The sequence below is a fragment of the Camellia sinensis genome, chromosome 6, assembly GCF_055761805.1.
Source record: "Camellia sinensis isolate YWXY chromosome 6, ASM5576180v1, whole genome shotgun sequence".
NCBI classification, from domain to species: domain Eukaryota; kingdom Viridiplantae; phylum Streptophyta; class Magnoliopsida; order Ericales; family Theaceae; genus Camellia; species Camellia sinensis.
The window spans coordinates 177465943-177484957 of NC_138966.1; the positions used below are offsets into that span (position 1 = coordinate 177465943).

General features: G+C 36.8%; 1 protein-coding gene across 1 annotated transcript; it reads left to right on the forward strand.

The window, feature by feature from the left end:
- Positions 1-819: 819 nt before the first annotated feature.
- On the forward strand, positions 820-10040 carry LOC145793080 (F-box/FBD/LRR-repeat protein At1g13570-like). The gene is made up of 5 exons (XM_082875523.1): positions 820-1091; positions 2253-2380; positions 8249-9169; positions 9235-9381; positions 9508-10040. Exons 2-3 carry the CDS (start codon positions 2297-2299, stop codon positions 9074-9076), a joined length of 912 nt encoding a protein of 303 aa, XP_082731649.1. The 5' UTR covers positions 820-1091; positions 2253-2296; the 3' UTR covers positions 9077-9169; positions 9235-9381; positions 9508-10040.
- Positions 10041-19015: the final 8975 nt, after the last annotated feature.

Here is a 19015-nt window from a genome sequence, read left to right on the forward strand (position 1 = left end):
AATTACCATACATATAAAACACCACACGTAGTCCTCAAAAAAAACACCACACGGCGTTCCTAACCAATCAGTAACTTCTCTGGGTTACTACTTTCTTTGAAATTTAAGTAATTGAATTCTCCTACTACTAGACTTCGTAATCTCTCAATCAATCTTGAGAGCTCTCGTTAAAGTCGCATGATTTGAACATCTTTCAAATTGATGTAGCCCATCACCACCACACAGTCTCACTATTATTAGGTTGAGTCAAATTTTACTGGGTTGGAGCTCCGTTCGTTTGTTATTGAGTTTGAACTAAATTTGTTAATATGTTAAGATTGAGTTCAATTCGAAATTTAATAATGAATTTATTATTATTATTATTTATACATATTTTTTTGAATTATTTAATATATAAATAATATATTTATTTTATAATTTAAATAAAATAAATAAGTGAAACTTATTTGAACTCAAGCCTAAAAATTAAAGCTTAAACTCATTGATTTACCTAACAAATCAAACTGAACCTAATTGAGTTTGTGAACAACTCAATTCTTTTGTAGTTTTAACTATTAATCAATCCATAGAACTCTAGTAAAAGGCCAAGAGCAAGCGAAATTATATTTTGCTGTTCAGATAAATATTCTAAAAATTTTACAAAAAAAAAAAAAAAATTTAATTAATTGATTTTTATTGATTGAAATAATAAAATTTATTATTTTTGTGTATTTTTAAAATAAGATCTCTCTCTCTCTCTCTATATATATATAAAGGTTATCGTCAAAATCATATAGTCTATTAATATTTAATAAATATTTTAATATAAATAATCTTATAAAATAAATAATTGGGTTGGGATCAACTAACCCAATAAGCCCGATCCAAGTCCAAACACGGGCGGACAGTCCGAGAGGAACTGGCCTCTTATTTTACAAAGACTTCATAGTTTAGGGATTTGCTAATTATAATTAGGTTTCATTATTACGATAGTGAAGATTAGACCACTAAACCCTCCTGCCTTCAGTCCCATGTAGGTTTCGATTTCTCATTGTGAGGCAACAACGTAGAAGTAGAAGGGCGAATTCATTATTACTAGGCTTGTGAAGAAGGTTACACACACTCTCAACCCCTCAATTCATAATTATTTGTTAATGTATATTGGTATTGTGGTTCCTTATATAGGTTCTATACTAGTTTGCACTACTCTACATTAATCGCCCACTCTTGTAATAGTTAGCAAAAAATTCTTAATGCAATTTTTCTGTTTTTCTTTTCATTATTTATTTATTTATTTATAATTTATTTTTTAAATTTTAACATAATACGAGAACTGGTTAATTTGTTTGTGGGTTTTGCATACCAAGTGTTTGTCTTTGGTCTCTCAACTATCTGTCACCTACCCATATAATTGGGCTGCATGTGTGGAAAGTTTTAGAGGCTTGCCCTATTTGGGCTTTCTGACTCACCTGTGTTTGATTGATATATCGGTATCACCATAACATAAATTTGTGGGTGTGTACCATGTGTAACTTGTAACTAAAAAAACAAGACATAATTTTAATTTTTTAACGCATAACTAAAAACACAAAATAAGGTATAACTAAAGAATTCATGAATCATTACTAAAATAATGTTATAACTAAAGAAAAAAATAACATAACTAAAGATGCATATAATATATCATTTTTAAAGGGATGTATCTTAGAATTTCCCTAAATTTGTACCCCAATTTAAGGTCAATTAATGATTTTAAATTGAATGCCTCCAAAATTTTAACATGCTATTTGTTATTTGCTGCCCTTTTATTTCTCTATCTTTTAGTGTTATGTGCATTTTACATGCACTCTGTTTTGTTTCGTGCATTTCATCGCAACTTTGCCCTAAATTGGTGGCTCTTTATGCTTAATTAAGTGCAAGCTGCACTTTGCTCTGTATAATATAGATGCATTCTATGTTCTTGTTCGTCCGACCATGACCATAAACTAGCTCCTCCTGACTGGACATTCGGTTTTGAGAAATGTTCAGAATCATGAGAATTTTTTTATGAAAATGATTATGAAAAATTTGTAACTCTTAGATTACCTTGATTAGTGTGTGATGATTTATTCTAAGTGTAATCCAAAGGTCACAAGCCTTTCATGATCATTTTCATGAAAGACTTTTCATGATACTTAGCATTGCTGTTCTGTTTTAGGGCCCCCAAAAGTTTGTTAATTGTTTATTAATATAGTGTTCGCCTTCTTAACAGCTCTATGTTTTTGAATTGAAAGGTGGACGAGAGAAAAAGCCTGTATCAGATTGGCGGTAGCTCATAATGGGTAAATCAAAGAGAGTGAAAAAATTGCATAAGCAGCTAACGAATGGACAGATGAGATATGTCTCAGGATCTTCATTGGAGGTATTTCATTTTTCAAAATTCTACAGTTGCAAACTACTTAGTTCTCAAATCCTTTTGAAGTTGAATAATCCCAAATTGGATGCGTAGACAAACACTAACGCAACGAGTATGTATGGATAATTCCTTGTTGGCCAAGAAACATTAGTATAGGTTAGTATTTGTAAGGATGGTGTAAACTTTTAAAATTGTGGACTAGCTGAATTTTGTGCTGTTTGGTGTAGAGTCTCTAGTGCAAATTCTGCTTACAACTTGATAGGCAAAAATAAGCTTAAATAAAGCTGATTATTGAGAAGTAAGAAAAATGATACTTTTAGAATTTGTTTTCTAATTATTAGCTTTTAGCTTGAAGTAAGCGGGCACCAAACAGGCCTTTGTACACCTAACCCCAGTCCCCCTTCAAGCAATCACCCACACCAAAACATTGTCACTATGCAAATTTGACAATCAAGATATATTCATTATAAGAAATTGAGAGAGATTGAGAGAGCAAATTAGCTCTGTGTTTTATATATCATACAAGAGACTGAGCTATCTCTATTTATAGAGAGGAGAAGGTGACCGAAAGTGTATATTACAATACATTAAACTATTGCTAAAGCTTTCTTGTGTGCTGGTGTGTGCTAGTGGGTGTGTGCTGGTGTGTGCTTTACAGTGTGATCCGAACATGTGATGCTAGTGGGTGTGTGCTGGTGTGTGCTTTACAGTGTGTATTGGGTGTGTATTGTATTTATCTACTATTAACATCCCCCCTCAAACTCAAGGAGGACAAACATCAACCAACTTGAGTTTGGAGACAAGGTCAACGAAGCGACCAGGAGAATGAGCTTTGGTGAAGATATCAGTAGGTTGATCAACAGAAGAGATCGGATGGAGATGGACAGTACCATGAGTAACGTGTTGCCGAATAAAATGGCAGTCAATCTCAATGTGCTTGGTGCGATCATGAAAAACATCATTGTGAGCAATTTGAAGAGCACTGTGATTGTCACAAAAGAGGGCAGTAGCGCCAGAGGGAGTAACACCCATGTCAGCAAGAAGCCAACGAAGCCAGAGAAGCTCCTGAGTAGTATCAGCAAGGGCACGATATTCGGCTTCGGTACTAGAACGAGCAGTAAGAGATTGTTTCTTACTGCGCCAAGAAATAAGAGAATCACCCAGAAAAAAGCAAAACCCAGTAGTAGAGCGGCGGTCAGTAGGATCGCCAGCCCAATCAGCATCAGAGAAAGCACGAAGCTGGAGAGAGGAGCGGGCGAAATAATGAAGACCATGAAACATGGTGCCTTTGAGATAGCGAATGATACGAATTAATGCAGCATAATGTGTGGTACGAGGAGCCGACATAAACTGGCTGACAATATGGACGGCATAGGCAATATCAGGACGAGTAATAGTGAGATAGACAAGACTGCCAACCAGCTGACGATATAGAGTAGCATCAGAGAGAAGAGTGCCATCAAGAGGGGTAAGACGACTCTGAGGCTCCAGGGGAGTTGAGGCAGTCTTGCAATCGGTAAGACCAGCACGGGTGAGAAGATCAGATGTGTACTTAGCCTGAGAGAGAAAAGAACCCGTGGAATCATGGAAGATTTCAAGATCCAAGAAATAGCTGAGAGGACCAAGGTATTTCATCTCGAAATGATGGCTAAGAAATTGTTTATGATGAAGAATACCATTAACATCATCACCGGTGATAATCATATCATCCACATAAAGAAGAAGCAAGGTGGTCCCTTGAGCAGTTTTGCGGATAAACAGTGCAGTATCATAAGAGCTGGAGGTGAAACCACAGTCATGAATAGTAGAGCTGAACTTGGCAAACCAAGCGCGGAGAGCTTGTTTGAGACCATATAAAGCACGTTGAAGTTTGCAGACTTTATGAGGTGGATAAGTAGACCCAGGGGGAGGTTGCATGTAGACCTCCTCAAGAAGAACACCATTAAGAAAGGCATTTTTCACATCCATTTGATAAAGATCCCAGTGTCGGGTAGTAGCAACTGCAATGAGGCTGCGAACAGAGGTGAGACGAGCAACAGGAGCAAAGGTCTCCTCATAGTCAATACCATATTCTTGATTGAAGCCTTTAGCAACAAGGCGAGCGTTATAGCGCTCAATAGAGCCATCAGAACAGGTTTTGATTTTGTATACCCATTTACAGCCAATGGCAGTCTTGCCAGGAGGAAGATCAACAATGTCCCAAGTGTGAGTTTGGTCTAAAGCCTGTAATTCATCAGCCATAGCTTGCTGCCAAAGAGGATTAGAGCGAGCCTCCCGATAGGAGGTGGGTTCATAAGTAGAAAAAGCACTAGAACCAACAATAAAGTCACGAAGACGAGTAGAAGGTTGGATTACCCGGTGTGGTCGAGCAGGAGGAGGAGGAGCTAGAGGAAGAGACTCAACAGGGGGGTGAGGAGTCCGAGGGAGCAAGATCAGGACCATCAGAGTTGGCAGGTGCTGGAGAAAGACTAGTAGGCAAGGCAGTCTCAAGAGAGTCAGGCATGGGCAGTGAAGGAAGCTCATCAGAAAACAGATCTACAGAAGGGTTAGTAAAACACAGAGAGGGTCAGGGAACGGATAAACGGAATTGAGAGAGGGAGGAAAACATTGTGTGTTCCCAAAAGACCACATGACGAGAGATACGGAGACGCTGGGAGAGAGGATCCCAACAGCGATACCCTTTATGTTCAATACCATACCCCAAGAAGCAACAAAGGCGAGAACGAGGTTCAAGTTTGGTACGTTCATGAGGTTGGAGAAGAACAAAACAGGCAGAGCCAAAAACCCTAAGGTTGTCGTAAGGGGGACGGGTGCCATGTAAACGCTCATATGGAGTGTGATTATGAATGACTGGTGTAGGGATACAATTGATAGTGTAAGCAGCAGTGAGAGCAGCTTCACCCCAAAAATTTTCTGGACAAGAGGAAGAGAGAAGGAGGGCTCGAGTAGTGTCAAGTAGATGCCGATGTTTTCGTTCAGCACGGCCATTTTGTTGGGACGTACCTGGACAGGAACGATGAGGTTGAGTACCATGACTCCTAAGGAAAGAAAGAAAGTCAAAATCTTTATATTCCATGGCATTGTCGGAGCGAAAAATCTTGATAGTTTTAGAAAATTGGGTTTTAACCATTGCAGCAAAATTGTAATAAAGTTGTTTGAGTTCAGAGCGATTTTTCATAAGAAACAACCATGTAAAACGAGAAAAATCATCTATAAAAACAACAAAATAACGTGTGCCTCCCATAGTAGGAGTAGGAGAGGGTCCCCAAATATCAGAATGAATGAGATCAAAGGGCACAAGAGAAACAGAATCACTTTTATTAAACGACAAAGCAGGTTGTTTTGCAAGTTGACAGGACACACAATTGAAAGCATCAGAACTTACAGTACCCAAATGACCACTAGAAATTAAAGACTTCAAATGACCAACAGAAAGATGGCCCAAACGATAATGCCAAAGCTGAAAATGAGATAAAGGAGGAGCAGTGGTAGCAGTGGTAGGAGCAGTGATTTGAGAGGAATCCGGAACATGAAGATGGATAAGTTCGTAGAGACGTCCTTGCTTACGGCCTATCCCAAGAGTTTGCCTGGTCCGAGGGTCCTGCACCAAACAACCAGTATGGGAAAAGGTAACAGTTAGACCATGCTCACATAATTGACTAATGGAGATAAGATTTAAAGTGAGAGCAGGCATAAGATATACATGGGATAAAGATAAGTGAGCGGTGGAAACAGACCCAACATGACTTACAGACAGGAGAGACCCATCAGCAGTATGGATAGAAGGAACATGAGGAGTCGAAGAGAGAGGAGTAAAAATAGTAGGATCAAAGGTCATGTGATTACAACAAGCGGAGTCAAAGTACCAGGAAGTGTTACCTGCGGTGGTAGACAAAGCAGTAGATGGAGGAGTACCGGAATGCTGCCAAAAATGTTGAAACATGGCTTCAACATCGGTATGAGAGAAGACTGGAGTGGAAGGATCTACAGGGACAGAAGAAGGTGAATCTTCGGAGGCGGCAGCAACAGTGCGTGGAGCAGGCATGTTTTTAAATGGAGTCCCAAAACGGTGAGAGTTGCTGCGGGAAAGATTCCCGGTGGAAGAACCATGGCGAGAGGCACGGGTAGGATTGCGGAAGCAATCTTGTTGGAGATGACCGGGGCCAGTCGTGTTGCAAAATCGACAAAGACGAACGGGACAATGAACCAGAAGATGAGTCGATGGAAGATTGCGGTTGTGACAATAGTTGCAGGTAGTGGACCGCTGTGGTGAAGGAGAACTCTGAATCTGGGGAGTAGTAAGAACAGAGTCCACAGGGTGTGGATGGAGAGTACCAAACCTGGTTTCCTCGGACAGGAGTTCAGAAACGGCTTGCTCAAGAGTGGGTAAAGGAGTGCGATGTAGGAGAGATGCGCGGACGGGCTCAAAACGAGGAGTGAGAGCCATGAGAAACTGAACCAAGCGCTGTTGGTCACGGTAGGTAGTAAACAAGGCAGCATCCTCAGTATGAGGCCATGGAGGCTCAGAAAGAGCGAGTTGATCCCAAACATAATACATTTGGGAGAGGAAATCATTAATGGTCTGAGTGTTTTCTTGGCGCATACGGTGAAGATGACTCAGAAGCTGATATTGGTGAGCAAGACCAGTAGTCTGATAGCGTTCTTGCAAAAAATCCCAGATGGCCTTGGCTGGAGAGGAAGCAGACTCAAGTTGGAACCTACCAAACTGAAGACTGATGGATGTAATAGAAGTATTGCGAAACCAGGTGATGATCTGATAGTTTTTACTATCCCAATCTTCTAGTCGGTCGATATATTTGGCAGCGGAGTCCGTGGCAGCGGATTCCGTGGTTGCTGGGACTGGTTTGCACACATCCCCAGTAATGATACGCCAAAGTTTCTTGCCTTTGAGGAAGCCAGACATGGCTTGTGCCCAAAGGACATAATTAGTCCCGTCAAGAATAACGGAAATAGGGTGATTAGAGGAATCCGGGCGATCAATGAGGGAAAAATAGCACAATGGTGGTAGAATCTAAAAAAACCGAGGTTACCAGTGAATTCAGAAGGCCGAAATTAGTGGGAAAAGGAGTGAAACGACCCAAAATATGACCACAGAGGCACAAAAATGAGAGGCAAAGGGGCGCGGCGCACGTTAGCAAGAAAGGGCGCGGCGCACGTTAGCAAAACAGGCCAGGCAGTGCACGGTAGCAGAAGGGCTGACGTGTGTTGACGTCAGAAACACGCGGCGCACGTTAGCAAGATAGTGCGCGGTGCACGTTAGCACAGGACAGTGTGGAGGACGCGTAGAGCGCGTGTGAGGCGGAAGGCGGAGGCAGGCGACGCGCCGTTCACAGAAGTGGCGCGTGAGAGCGCGTGTAACGTCTGATTGGACTAAAATTGGTGGCGTTGGAATCGTCCGGAGGAGACGAAGGCTCTGGTGTGGTGAAAACTGTATTTCAGAGATGGACGAAAAAAGGGATACAGATGAAATGCAATCTGCAGAAAAAAAATATATATGTTGGAAGAAGAGGCTAGGCAGAAAACCTGTGCTCTGATACCATATAAGAAATTGAGAGAGATTGAGAGAGCAAATTAGCTCTGTGTTTTATATATCATACAAGAGACTGAGCTCTCTCTATTTATAGAGAGGAGAAGGTGACCGAAAGTGTATATTACAATACATTAAACTATTGCTAAAGCTTTCTTGTGTGCTGGTGTGTGCTAGTGGGTGTGTGCTGGTGTGTGCTTTACAGTGTGATCCGAACATGTGATGCTAGTGGGTGTGTGCTGGTGTGTGCTTTACAGTGTGTATTGGGTGTGTATTGTATTTATCTACTATTAACATTCATAATTAATTGTTTGATGTTAATGCAGGATTGCAACACTGAGGTTGGCGATTCCATCAGTCAATTGCCAGAGGAAATTCTTTGTTCAATTGTGTCCTTGTTGACATTGAGAGAGGCTGCGAGGACCAGTGTCCTTTCAAGGAGATGGAGATTCCTCTGGAGGAGTTTGTTGAAACTGAATTTTGATATTACAAACATGACTGGAGACACCATCTTGCAACAGCATGACAAGGGTAGATTTGTGACATGGATTAACCAAGTTTTGAAACATCATGCCGGTGAAAAGATAGTGTCATGCAGAGTTGTTTATCCATTGGGTGGAGAGTATGGTCAGGACATTGATCAATGGGTTCAGTTTGTTGCAGCTAAAGACGTTGAAGAGCTTCATATCAAGTTGACTACATGCCATCTGTTGCACCAGGATTATACCCTCTATGAATTTCCTTACTGGTTCTTTGCTCAAGGAGGAAGAAGATCTTCCTTGAAATGTTTGTCTTTAAATTCGTGCAGTCTGAGCCTTCCACAAAATTTTAGAAGCTTCAGCTCCCTTGTTTCACTGTGTGTAAAAAATACACGCGTGAGTGAAGAAAATATACAAAACATGTTGTCCAATTGTTTGTGCCTTGAACAGTTTAGCATTTCAAAATGCTACTGTCCAATTCGTTTGAAAATTGCTAATGGAGACAAGTATCTCAAGCTGAAGCACTTAAATTTAACATTTTGTCGTGGTTTAGAGGTGGTTGAAATATATAATGCTATAGATCTTGCATCATTTGAATGTAGAGGAGATGTCTTAAGACAGCTTTTGTTCAAGAATAGCGCGCAGCCTATGAGGGTATGCTTTTTTCCTGTGTGAAATACATTAGCCGGTATAAACTATGCCTTTGGTAGATTTGCTACAGATTTCCCTCAACTTGAGAGCTTGTTTTTGGGTTTTGCACGCGTTGAGGTATGTTGAATCAAACTGTTCTTTATAGTTTCCTAGTCATATTGCGATTAACATTTTTTTTTCAGGGTGATATGATTCCCAAACAGCTACCCACATTCACTAAACTTAAGGAATTGGTGCTAATGGTCGTTAAACCATCCCCAACAAGTGTCTTGGAAATTACCTCCTCGCTTGTGAAGGCATCTCCTTTCCTGCGTAAACTTCAGCTGCATGTAAAGGGTTTTTTATTTTTTATTTTGATAATTCTGTTCTCATACCATGTCATGTTTAGCTAGTATGTTTCATTTCGTGTTGTTCATTGTTAAAGAGTATTTTGTGTTATTCTTTCTCCTTTGCAGCTACCCTATAAATCTTACAGAGGGCGGGAAAAGATATCCCTAGAAAAATCAAAATCAGAATCAGAATCATTTCAGCACGAGCAGCTTGAGGAAGTGGAGATATTCAATTTCCATGGTGCTGAAGATGAAGTTAAGCTTGCTATCTATTTGCTCAGAAATATGGTGGTTCTTCAGAAGATGAAGATCATTCGCAAAGGACAATTGTATGAAGGGGATAGTAAATGGATGGAGTCCAGCTTACCAACTGCAATTGAAAGAGAGCAAGTGCATAAGAGACTTGCTCAAGAGGTGCCCTACAATACCCAGTTAATAATTCTGTAATAATAATAATAATATTATTATTATTGTCATTATCATTATTATAAGCTAGTATTAATCTTATTCATTGGTACATAGTTACCCTGTGGAGTTTTTTTTAATATTTGGATCATTTATAAAGTAAATCCCTCATTGGAAGAGTGGTTTTTTAAGGCATTGTTATGCTGTTGTTGGATGCTGAAAAAGATTATTTATGGAATAATAGTTTTAACAAACACCGTTTATTATGCTTTTATGAGTTCAAATTACAAGTAAAAATTCAGTCATTGAGTTGTAGTATTTTGGCTTTTCTCAGTTGATGGTCTTTTTGAAGCTCGACCATATGTCCATCCCAATACAGCAAATCAAGCCCATATACATTAAATAATGGATACTATTTTCGCTCTCTATTTATTTATTTATTTACTTTACGTATGCATTTTTAGTATAACAATATTAAAATTGAAAAATCAAGACTGTGTTTTGATCATCGATTTTCTTGTCTAAATTTATGATTGAAGCACAAACCTAATGAATAGCACATTCACTGTGAGGCTTGTAATTTATATTTTCTAGAGATTTAACTATATTTTTACAAGATTAATAATGCATACAATTTAAAAATCATAATGAATTATAATTATGTATTTCTATAAATAAAGTTCATTTTTATTTTATTTTATTTTATTCAATATGAGATTGTAATTATCGCGATGCACTTTAAATTTTGTATTATAATGATTTTCTTTTTTGTTTTATAATGAATTTTGAACTATTAAAGTTTGGATTAAAACCTTAATTAGGGCATATTTGACCATTGACCAATCAAAGCCCATGGGCCTGTGCTGGGCCTACACCTAAAATTTTAGGATTGGCCTGGCCCATATTACCGAGCCTTACATAAACGCTTACTTTTTTTAAAAATAAATAAATAAATAAATTTAATTGACAATAAATGATGGGCGATTGCAGAAAAATATAATATGGATAAAATGGAAAATTATAAAATATTTTGAATATCACTTGTCCGTGCTCCTTAATCAATTATTATTCATGATGCTCTCTCATATTCTTCAATCATTTAACACAATATCTCACTTATCCATTTTCTCCACTAATTACAATACCATAGAGTTCACTAATTACAATATCATAGAGTAGCACGAATCCATATTCCGGGACTACTAAATAATTATTAGGATAAAATATAACTTTTTCCTTTTCATATTTGGTTATTTTGTTACATTGGTTCTTGAATTTCTCCAAAGCTAATTTGTCTAAAATTAAATAGAAAATGACATATTAACAATCACATAATATATGACTCACATTTTTGACACAATTTTTTTAAAAATAATAATATATTTTTTATATCATGTATTAACGTAATATTTTCATTCTTAAACATTAGTTTTAGAAGTAAATTAAAAAAAAAAAATTTGAGACACGAATTGTCAAAGTCAAAAAAAAAAAAAAAAAAAAATTCTTAAACCTAAAAGGAGTAAAGTGGAATTTGCTCATCGATTATCTCTCTTTTGTCATTTGAAATGTCAATTAATTGTCAATAGATGTTACGTGGGTCCTATTACATTAATATTGTGTTAATAATTATTTTTAAAATATATCTAAATTAAGTGGATTAAAAAGTAAAAAATAAATAAATTAAAATATTAAAAAATACTAAAATTTTTAAAAATACTCATTAAAAATTTTAAAAATTATTTTTGAATATTCCGAACTAAGTAGAGTGAATATTTTTTTTCAGAAAATTATAAAAAAAAATTCCCAAGGTTAGACCATTACAACAAAATAAATACTAAATTTTTAATTTTATTAATTTAAATCCTAAATTATTGATGGCTTTCAATCTAAACTATTTATTTATTTTTGTTAAGTAAAATTGATAAAAAAATAATATTTTAAACATTGTATATTGATTTTACTTAACGAAAATAAATTGATAATTAATATTGAAAATAAATCAAAATACTATTAAAATTTAAAATTCGAAAATTTCTTTCCTTACAAGTATGAAATTCTGGGGTTTATTTCGTAATTTGCCCTTTTTTGTTTTGAAAATTCAGTACATAGGTGGTTAATGTTATGAGCGTATAAATAAACAGGGGCGGGAACTCTGCTCGCTCTCTCTCATTCGCGGGCGCTAGCTCTCTTTCGTCTCCGTTTCCAGAGAATTCTCTGCATCGCTCTCGTAAGGACTTCCTTCTTCTGTTAGATATATAGCGTAGTACTTGCATATATGTATATGAACAATGAACACACTAATTAAATCTAAATACAATGTGTTGATATTGAATTGACTATTTGATTTTCTGAGAAAGTACTTGAGAAAAACGAAAAGTTTAATTTTATTGACTTATATCTTTTGATTTGATGTTTGATATTCTGAAAATTGTCTGTTTATATGTATATAAACATATACTAATCAAATGTAAGCAGAATGTGTTCGTATTGAATTGATTATTTGATTTGATTTGATTTTCTGAGAAAATAACTGAGAAAGACAAAATGTTAACACAACCGATCAGTTGATATTTATTTATGTAGTTTATATATACACAATTATTTATTTATTTATTATTCTTATATGATTTGTTTTTGATAGAAAATGGAGAAGAAACTGTTAAGTGAGAAGGAAAATAGGATGATAAGGATGATTCAGGCTTTGCCGATGTTGGCAGCTGGAGAATCGCTAAGATGAAATGTGCCGCGTGAAGAAGAAATTGACAAATTGTAGAAAGAATGTGTTTATATGTATAAATACATATACTAATTAAATGTAACTAGAATGTGTTCGTATTCAATTGATTGTTTGATTTGATTTTCTGAGAGTAATTCAGAAGGAAAAAAACAATGTTTACACTGATCAGTTGATCTGTATTATGTAGGTATATAGATACACAAAAATCTGTATTATTCTTAGATGATTTGTTTTTGATGGAAAATGGAGAAGAAACTCAGAAAGAAAATAGGATGATAACGATGATTCAGGAGCTGGAGATCGCTAAGATGAAATGTGCTGTGCGAAGAACAAATTAACAAATTGTAGAAAGAATGTGTTTATATGTACAAGCACATACTAATTAAATGTATGTTCGTATTGAATTGACTGTTCGGTTTGATTTTCTGACAAAGTAATTAAGAAAAACGAAATTATTTTAGTCAGTTGATATGTATTTATATAGGTATATATACACAATTTTTATTTATTTATTGTTCTTAGATGATTTGTTTTTGATAGAAAATGGTGAAGAAACTGTTAAGTGAGAAGGAAAAGAGGATGATAAGGATGATTCAGGCTTTGCCGATGTTGGCAGCTGGAGAATCGCTACGATGAAATGTGCCGCGTGAAGAAGAAATTGACAAATTGTAGAAAGAATGTGTTTATATGTATAAATACATACTAATTAAATGTAACTAGAATGTGTTCGTATTCAATTGATTGTTTGATTTGATTTTCTGAGAGTAATTCAGAAGGAAAAAACAATGTTTACAGTTGATCTGTATTATGTAGTATATACAAGGTTTTAAAAAGCGGCCGCAACCATTACGTAACGCCGTTACGTAACGGTTGTGGTAGTTACCGCCACCCGTTACGGCCGCTTTTGCAGTGTGATTGAGATTCACAGGTGTATCGGCCGTAGCGGCTGCTATAGCGGTCGTAACGGTGTCGTAACGGCCGTAACGGCCTGTTACGCACCGTTATGTAACGATTCCAAATTGCTTCTTTTGAAAAAACACACAAAAAAAAAAAAATTGAAAACAAGGGAAGAGAGATAGAGAGAGAAGAGGGAAGATGAAGGAACAAGAGATAGACAGAGAGAATAGGGAAGATGAAGAACATGTTATTGATTTGTTGAAGTTGTAAGACCTATGCTATTCTATTCAGCTGCTGTCACTCAACCATTTTGTTTGTGTGTATCTATCTATATATTGTTTAATAATAATAATAATGATAATAATAATAATAAATGTGGTCATTATCTATTTGGCTTGATTAATATATATATATATATATATATTTAGGATTTTATTTATTCTCTTACTTTTGTCATTGTTTATCCTATATATAATAGTTAGTGATTGATTTTTTGTATAATATAAAGTCATCAATTATTAAAATATAATGTAAAAAACTCAGTTTATAGTGATTTAAAAATATGAAATATATTGGATCAAACTTAAAAATTTATAAAAATTGATCAATATTTATTTTAAAACCCAATAACTATGATCATGGAAAAAAAAATGTGCATATCGGTAAGTTTTTTTCAAATTGTGCGAAAAATAAAAAAATTCACAGTTCCGGTTACCGCAACCGTTACGCTACGGCCTTTACACCCCGCAACCGCAACCGCGCCACCGCCACCGCCACCGCCACCGTTACGGCGACCGCAACCGCTTTTCAGAACTTTGAGTATATAGATACACAAAAATCTGTGTTATTCTTAGGTGATTTGTTTTTGATGGAAAATGGATAAGAAACTGAGAAAGAAAATAGGATGATAACGATGATTCAGGAGCTGGAGATCGCTAAGATGAAATGTGCTGTGCGAAGAACAAATTAACAAATTGTAGAAAGAATGTGTTTACATGTACAAGCACATACTAATTAAATGTATGTTCGTATTGAATTGACTTTTTTTGAGAAAGTAATTAAGAAAAACGAAATTATTTTAGTCAGTTGATATGTATTTATATAGGTATATATACACAATTTTTATTTATTTATTGTTCTTAGATGATTTGTTTTTGATAGAAAATGGTGAAGAAACTGTTAAGTGAGAAGGAAAAGAGGATGATAAGGATGATTCAGGCTTTGCCATGGGTTGGCTGCTGGAGAATTGCTAAGATGAAATGTGCTGTGCGAAGAAGAAATTAACAAATTGTGCAAGTTGATGAAGCGAATGCCGCCTTTGATTCCATTAATTTGAGTAAGGGTTTCGGTTTTGCATTCTTAAGGTTTTTTTTTTGGTTCTCTATTTCTGCTCCTTTTAATGTTTACATTTGATGATATGCAGCTGAACCGTCTGAGTCACTATCCAGTGTTGAACTCTTTGAGAAAAAACAAATTCGCTGGCTGGCGCTAAAATGGAACGACAATGAGCAGAAGTGGAACAGTTACCGTGCTTCGAACCAGCCAGTACCTGCCAGTGTCATTGCTTTTAGATCACTGACCTCAGTGAAGATGAGTGCTGAAAATTATTTTCGTCAAAATCCAAAGAAGCAGGTTCTGGTGTTTTCTGCTGAGCAGTTGTATGAATTGGATGATGGAAGTTGAGGAGATCAGCAAGATTTGTGATGACTGTGAAGCAATGCTGCTTCCCTGCATTCCCTATGATGGCGAATTCAAATTCTCTCAGATGGTTGGTGCCCCTGAAGTCCCAAAGGATGGCACTACTAGTAAGAAGAGAAAGAAAATGAAAAATTCGTTGGAGATTGCAGCTTCCAAGTCTGTGAAGTTGCAAAATTCTGAAAAGGAAACCTTGTTTTCTGTTGGTAGTTCTGAGGATCAAAACCTCGTCTCTGATTTCAATATTTTGGTTGAGCCTGAGCCTCATGAAGACTTAAATGCAGCCAAACTGTCTGATGTTGAGCTCAGAGACAAAAAACGCATTCGCTGGAGGGCATTGAAGTGGCGAAAAAACGAACATGAATGGTGGACTGCAAACAGTTTGAGCCTGCAGGTGTCAGCTAAAGTCGCTGCCATAAAAGCTGATACGAAACTAAAGGAGGATTCTGAGAATTTCTTCATTGAGAACCCACCTAAGAAGCTTCATGTAATTTCAGCTGAACACTTGTTTCAGCTCGATGCTGGTGAAAATTACCAAGTGCTATTTGATGGCAATTTGCACACAGATGAGGCAAACAAGATTCGGGATTTCTATAATGCTTTGCTGCTTCCATGCGAGATCTACCTTGGGGGGCCGAATGATCTCTAGCATCGTTGAGAGTGGTGCTTATGTCAGTTAAAATCTTTACTTGCCTTGTTAAAACGATGAAGTATCATGGAAGTCCTTTTTGGATGTCTTTGCTTTGCTAACTAAAGCTGCTAGGTACAAATATTAATCTAGGTAGTGACTCCAACCAATGGGTTGTTCCATCATGTATAACCGTGACAACTTCAAACCATTCAAGAAAATAAAAACAATGCTTGGGGATTTTTTCTCTTTTAATTTCTGTTAGCTAAAGCTAGACAGAGAACTTAGTATCATTACTAGAAAGTGTCTTATTTGTCACTCTGAGCTACATGTGAGAACCCAAATGCCCCAACCCAAGTGCACATTGTCATAAAGAAAAATCTTTCAATTGAATGGTGAACCTCCCATTTTATCAATGAATGCCATGGTAAACCAGTACTCGGACACTGTACTGCAGACTGCACATAGCAATAAGAGTTTGAGTTTTGTGCCTTTGCAATTTTGAAAACCTCTTCAAAGGCATTAATTGTTTTGGCATCAGGAATCCACCCTGATTGCACGGGTGATGTCCTTTTTTTAGATGATTGAACTGTGGAATTTGATGTCCAGCAAGAACCATGTAGTGGTGACTCCAAGGAAGTGAAGCCCATGGTGAAGAACAAACTCCCTCGAAAACAAACCAAAGTCTGTCTTGTCCTACCACAAATCCATTATTGACTCTATTAATTTGATTGACATTCCTATGAGATGTGGTTCAACCCTGCAAGCTGCAGGAAAGCGTACCTCGATGGTGTTGCTTTAATTACACTTTGATTGAGTTGATTAATGCATGTTATTTCAACATCTAGTAATGTTGGACAATAGGAAATTTATCAGCGATGGTTCACCTTTAACAGGCACAAACTTGGATTTGTAGCAACATAGCTATGAAAAACACTGGCTTTCAACATATCTCCAGAGTGATGCCTTAAAATTGTATTGACTGCTATTACAATGTTATCATGGAGTTTGAATTATAAGTTTATACTTCACCAACAAACAACATTTCAAGATCAAGGAGTCGGCTGGGTGGATGAGGGTTTCGCTTACCAGGAGTGATGCCGAGGTTCGAATCTTACCACTGAGTGTGTGCAGCTTCCTTCCCATATTCCCCTCTTCCTTCTTTGCCATGTTTGAATTCCCTAAAATCTCTCCCTCGCTTAATTACCAACACAATCGATCTTCTATTTGATACATCATTTGCTAAATCAATCCAAGAAATGGGTACTTTTTATTCTTTCATTGCAATGTGTTTTTCTTCTTTCATGGATAACTCAATTGCTATAGTTTGGATGCTTCTCTAATAATAACATAGAGGTACTCATGCAATGGGGAGGCAGAGAAATATGAAGGATATTATCTACTGGTAGGTGGGTCGTCTGCATTTGAGAGAAATAAAGGAGATGAATGAGAGACAAGATTGGCAAAAAAAAAAAAAAAGGAAAAAAAGAAAGAGAGACAGTGCGCTTTGCTGTGACTCAGCCAGCCACGTGTTTTACAGCTCATTCGGATCTGAAAGTCAAACTGAATAGTGGACTTCCATATTTTCCAATGCTATTTTACCAAACAAAGAAAGATATTTGTAATTTAAACCATCCACGGGCCATGCCATGAGATCTAGAGAGTAAAGAGAGTAAGTGATTAAGGACATATGATCAAAGCCTTCACAAGATCCATTAGCATTGATTCTAACACCACATTTGTTTGGGCAGAAAATGTTTTCCGCAATTTCTGGCATTTGGTACAATAGAAAACCAAAGCCAACGAAAAGCATTTTTCATGGTCAATCAAACACAAGAAGCCCATTTTCCACTTTTAAACTGTGGCAAATATTTTTCAAATTAAAGTCTCATGAATGGCACCACACTACCACCACTATCATCACCTCCACCACCTCCACCACCACTCACAACCTCCATCTCTGCCCTGCCGCTACCACCACCATCACTAATACAACTATTAGTACATTAGTTTCAAAGACGCAACCAACCATAGAAAAATGTTTTTGGCCGAAACAAACAGAGGTAATGTCAATTGTAAAATTCTAGACAGAGGACTATTCCTCACGCTGCAATTTGGACTTCTTAAACTTAATTGTTGAAATTGATTCAATTCTGGTTTTAAATCTTTTTGCAGGGGACACCACTGAACCAGCACCTCCAGTGACCCAGTCCCTTTTTCTGGACAGCCTGCATCTTTCTTATTTAACATCATGGTTGAGGTTCTTAATATTTTGCTTAAAAGAGCCAAACAGCATCATGTTCTGATTAGAGGGGTCGGTAAGTATTGGTCATGGTAACTTGCAGTTTTCTCACTTCCAATTTGTAGACAACTCAATAATCTTCTATAATGATGATTGAAATGCGATCATAAATGTTTAACATTTCTTGAGATGTTTTGAAATTTTATATGGCCTGAAAATTTATTTTCACAATAGTGTAGGCAGTGGCTGGGTTGGGGAGATTTTTTGGATGAGTTCTTGAAACTTGTGCAGCTGGTATGCTTAACTGTAAGCATAGATCCTTTCCAAAGCAGTACTTGGGACGTCCCTTGGGAGCTTGGTGTGGAAACATGGCAACCATTGTTATGCAAGTTCAAGAAGAAGAAAAAGAAGAAGCTATCCTTGTGGAAGAAGAGAAGATGCCTTTCAATGGGAGGGAGGATTACACCGTTAAAGGTAACTCTATATCAAATTGAACTATCTACTTTGTCTCTCTTCAAGTTTAGATTTCTACTTTATTCATCAGGTAGTTTCTACATCAAATCTCTTCATAGTCTTTATGATTCAACTCACACTTGTGTGCCTGTGTGGAAAAGTATATATAGTCTTCCACAGAGTTGTGATATTTGCCTGATTGGTTTGGAGTAAGTGGATTGTTACTTGTGATTTACTGATTAAAAGGAATGCTCTTGATATCTGGGCTTTGCTATTTCTGTGGACGTGATGAACTCAAAACAAATTGATCACTTACTTTTTCGGTCTGTGGGCAGGTGAAGAATGAAAAATAAGCATCAAAACCAAACAAACTACCAGTAAAATTTAAACAATTGCAGAGCACAAAGTATCATCCACATCAATAAATACACCAACCAAAAATAATTACTGACTACCTAATAATCTTTTGCAGAAACAACTAAAAGTCATATATGTAAACTGAATAGCCAGTGTGGCTCTAAACAACATAGGAAGTGGAGATATTAAATTTCCATGGTGCTCAAGATGAAAATAAGCT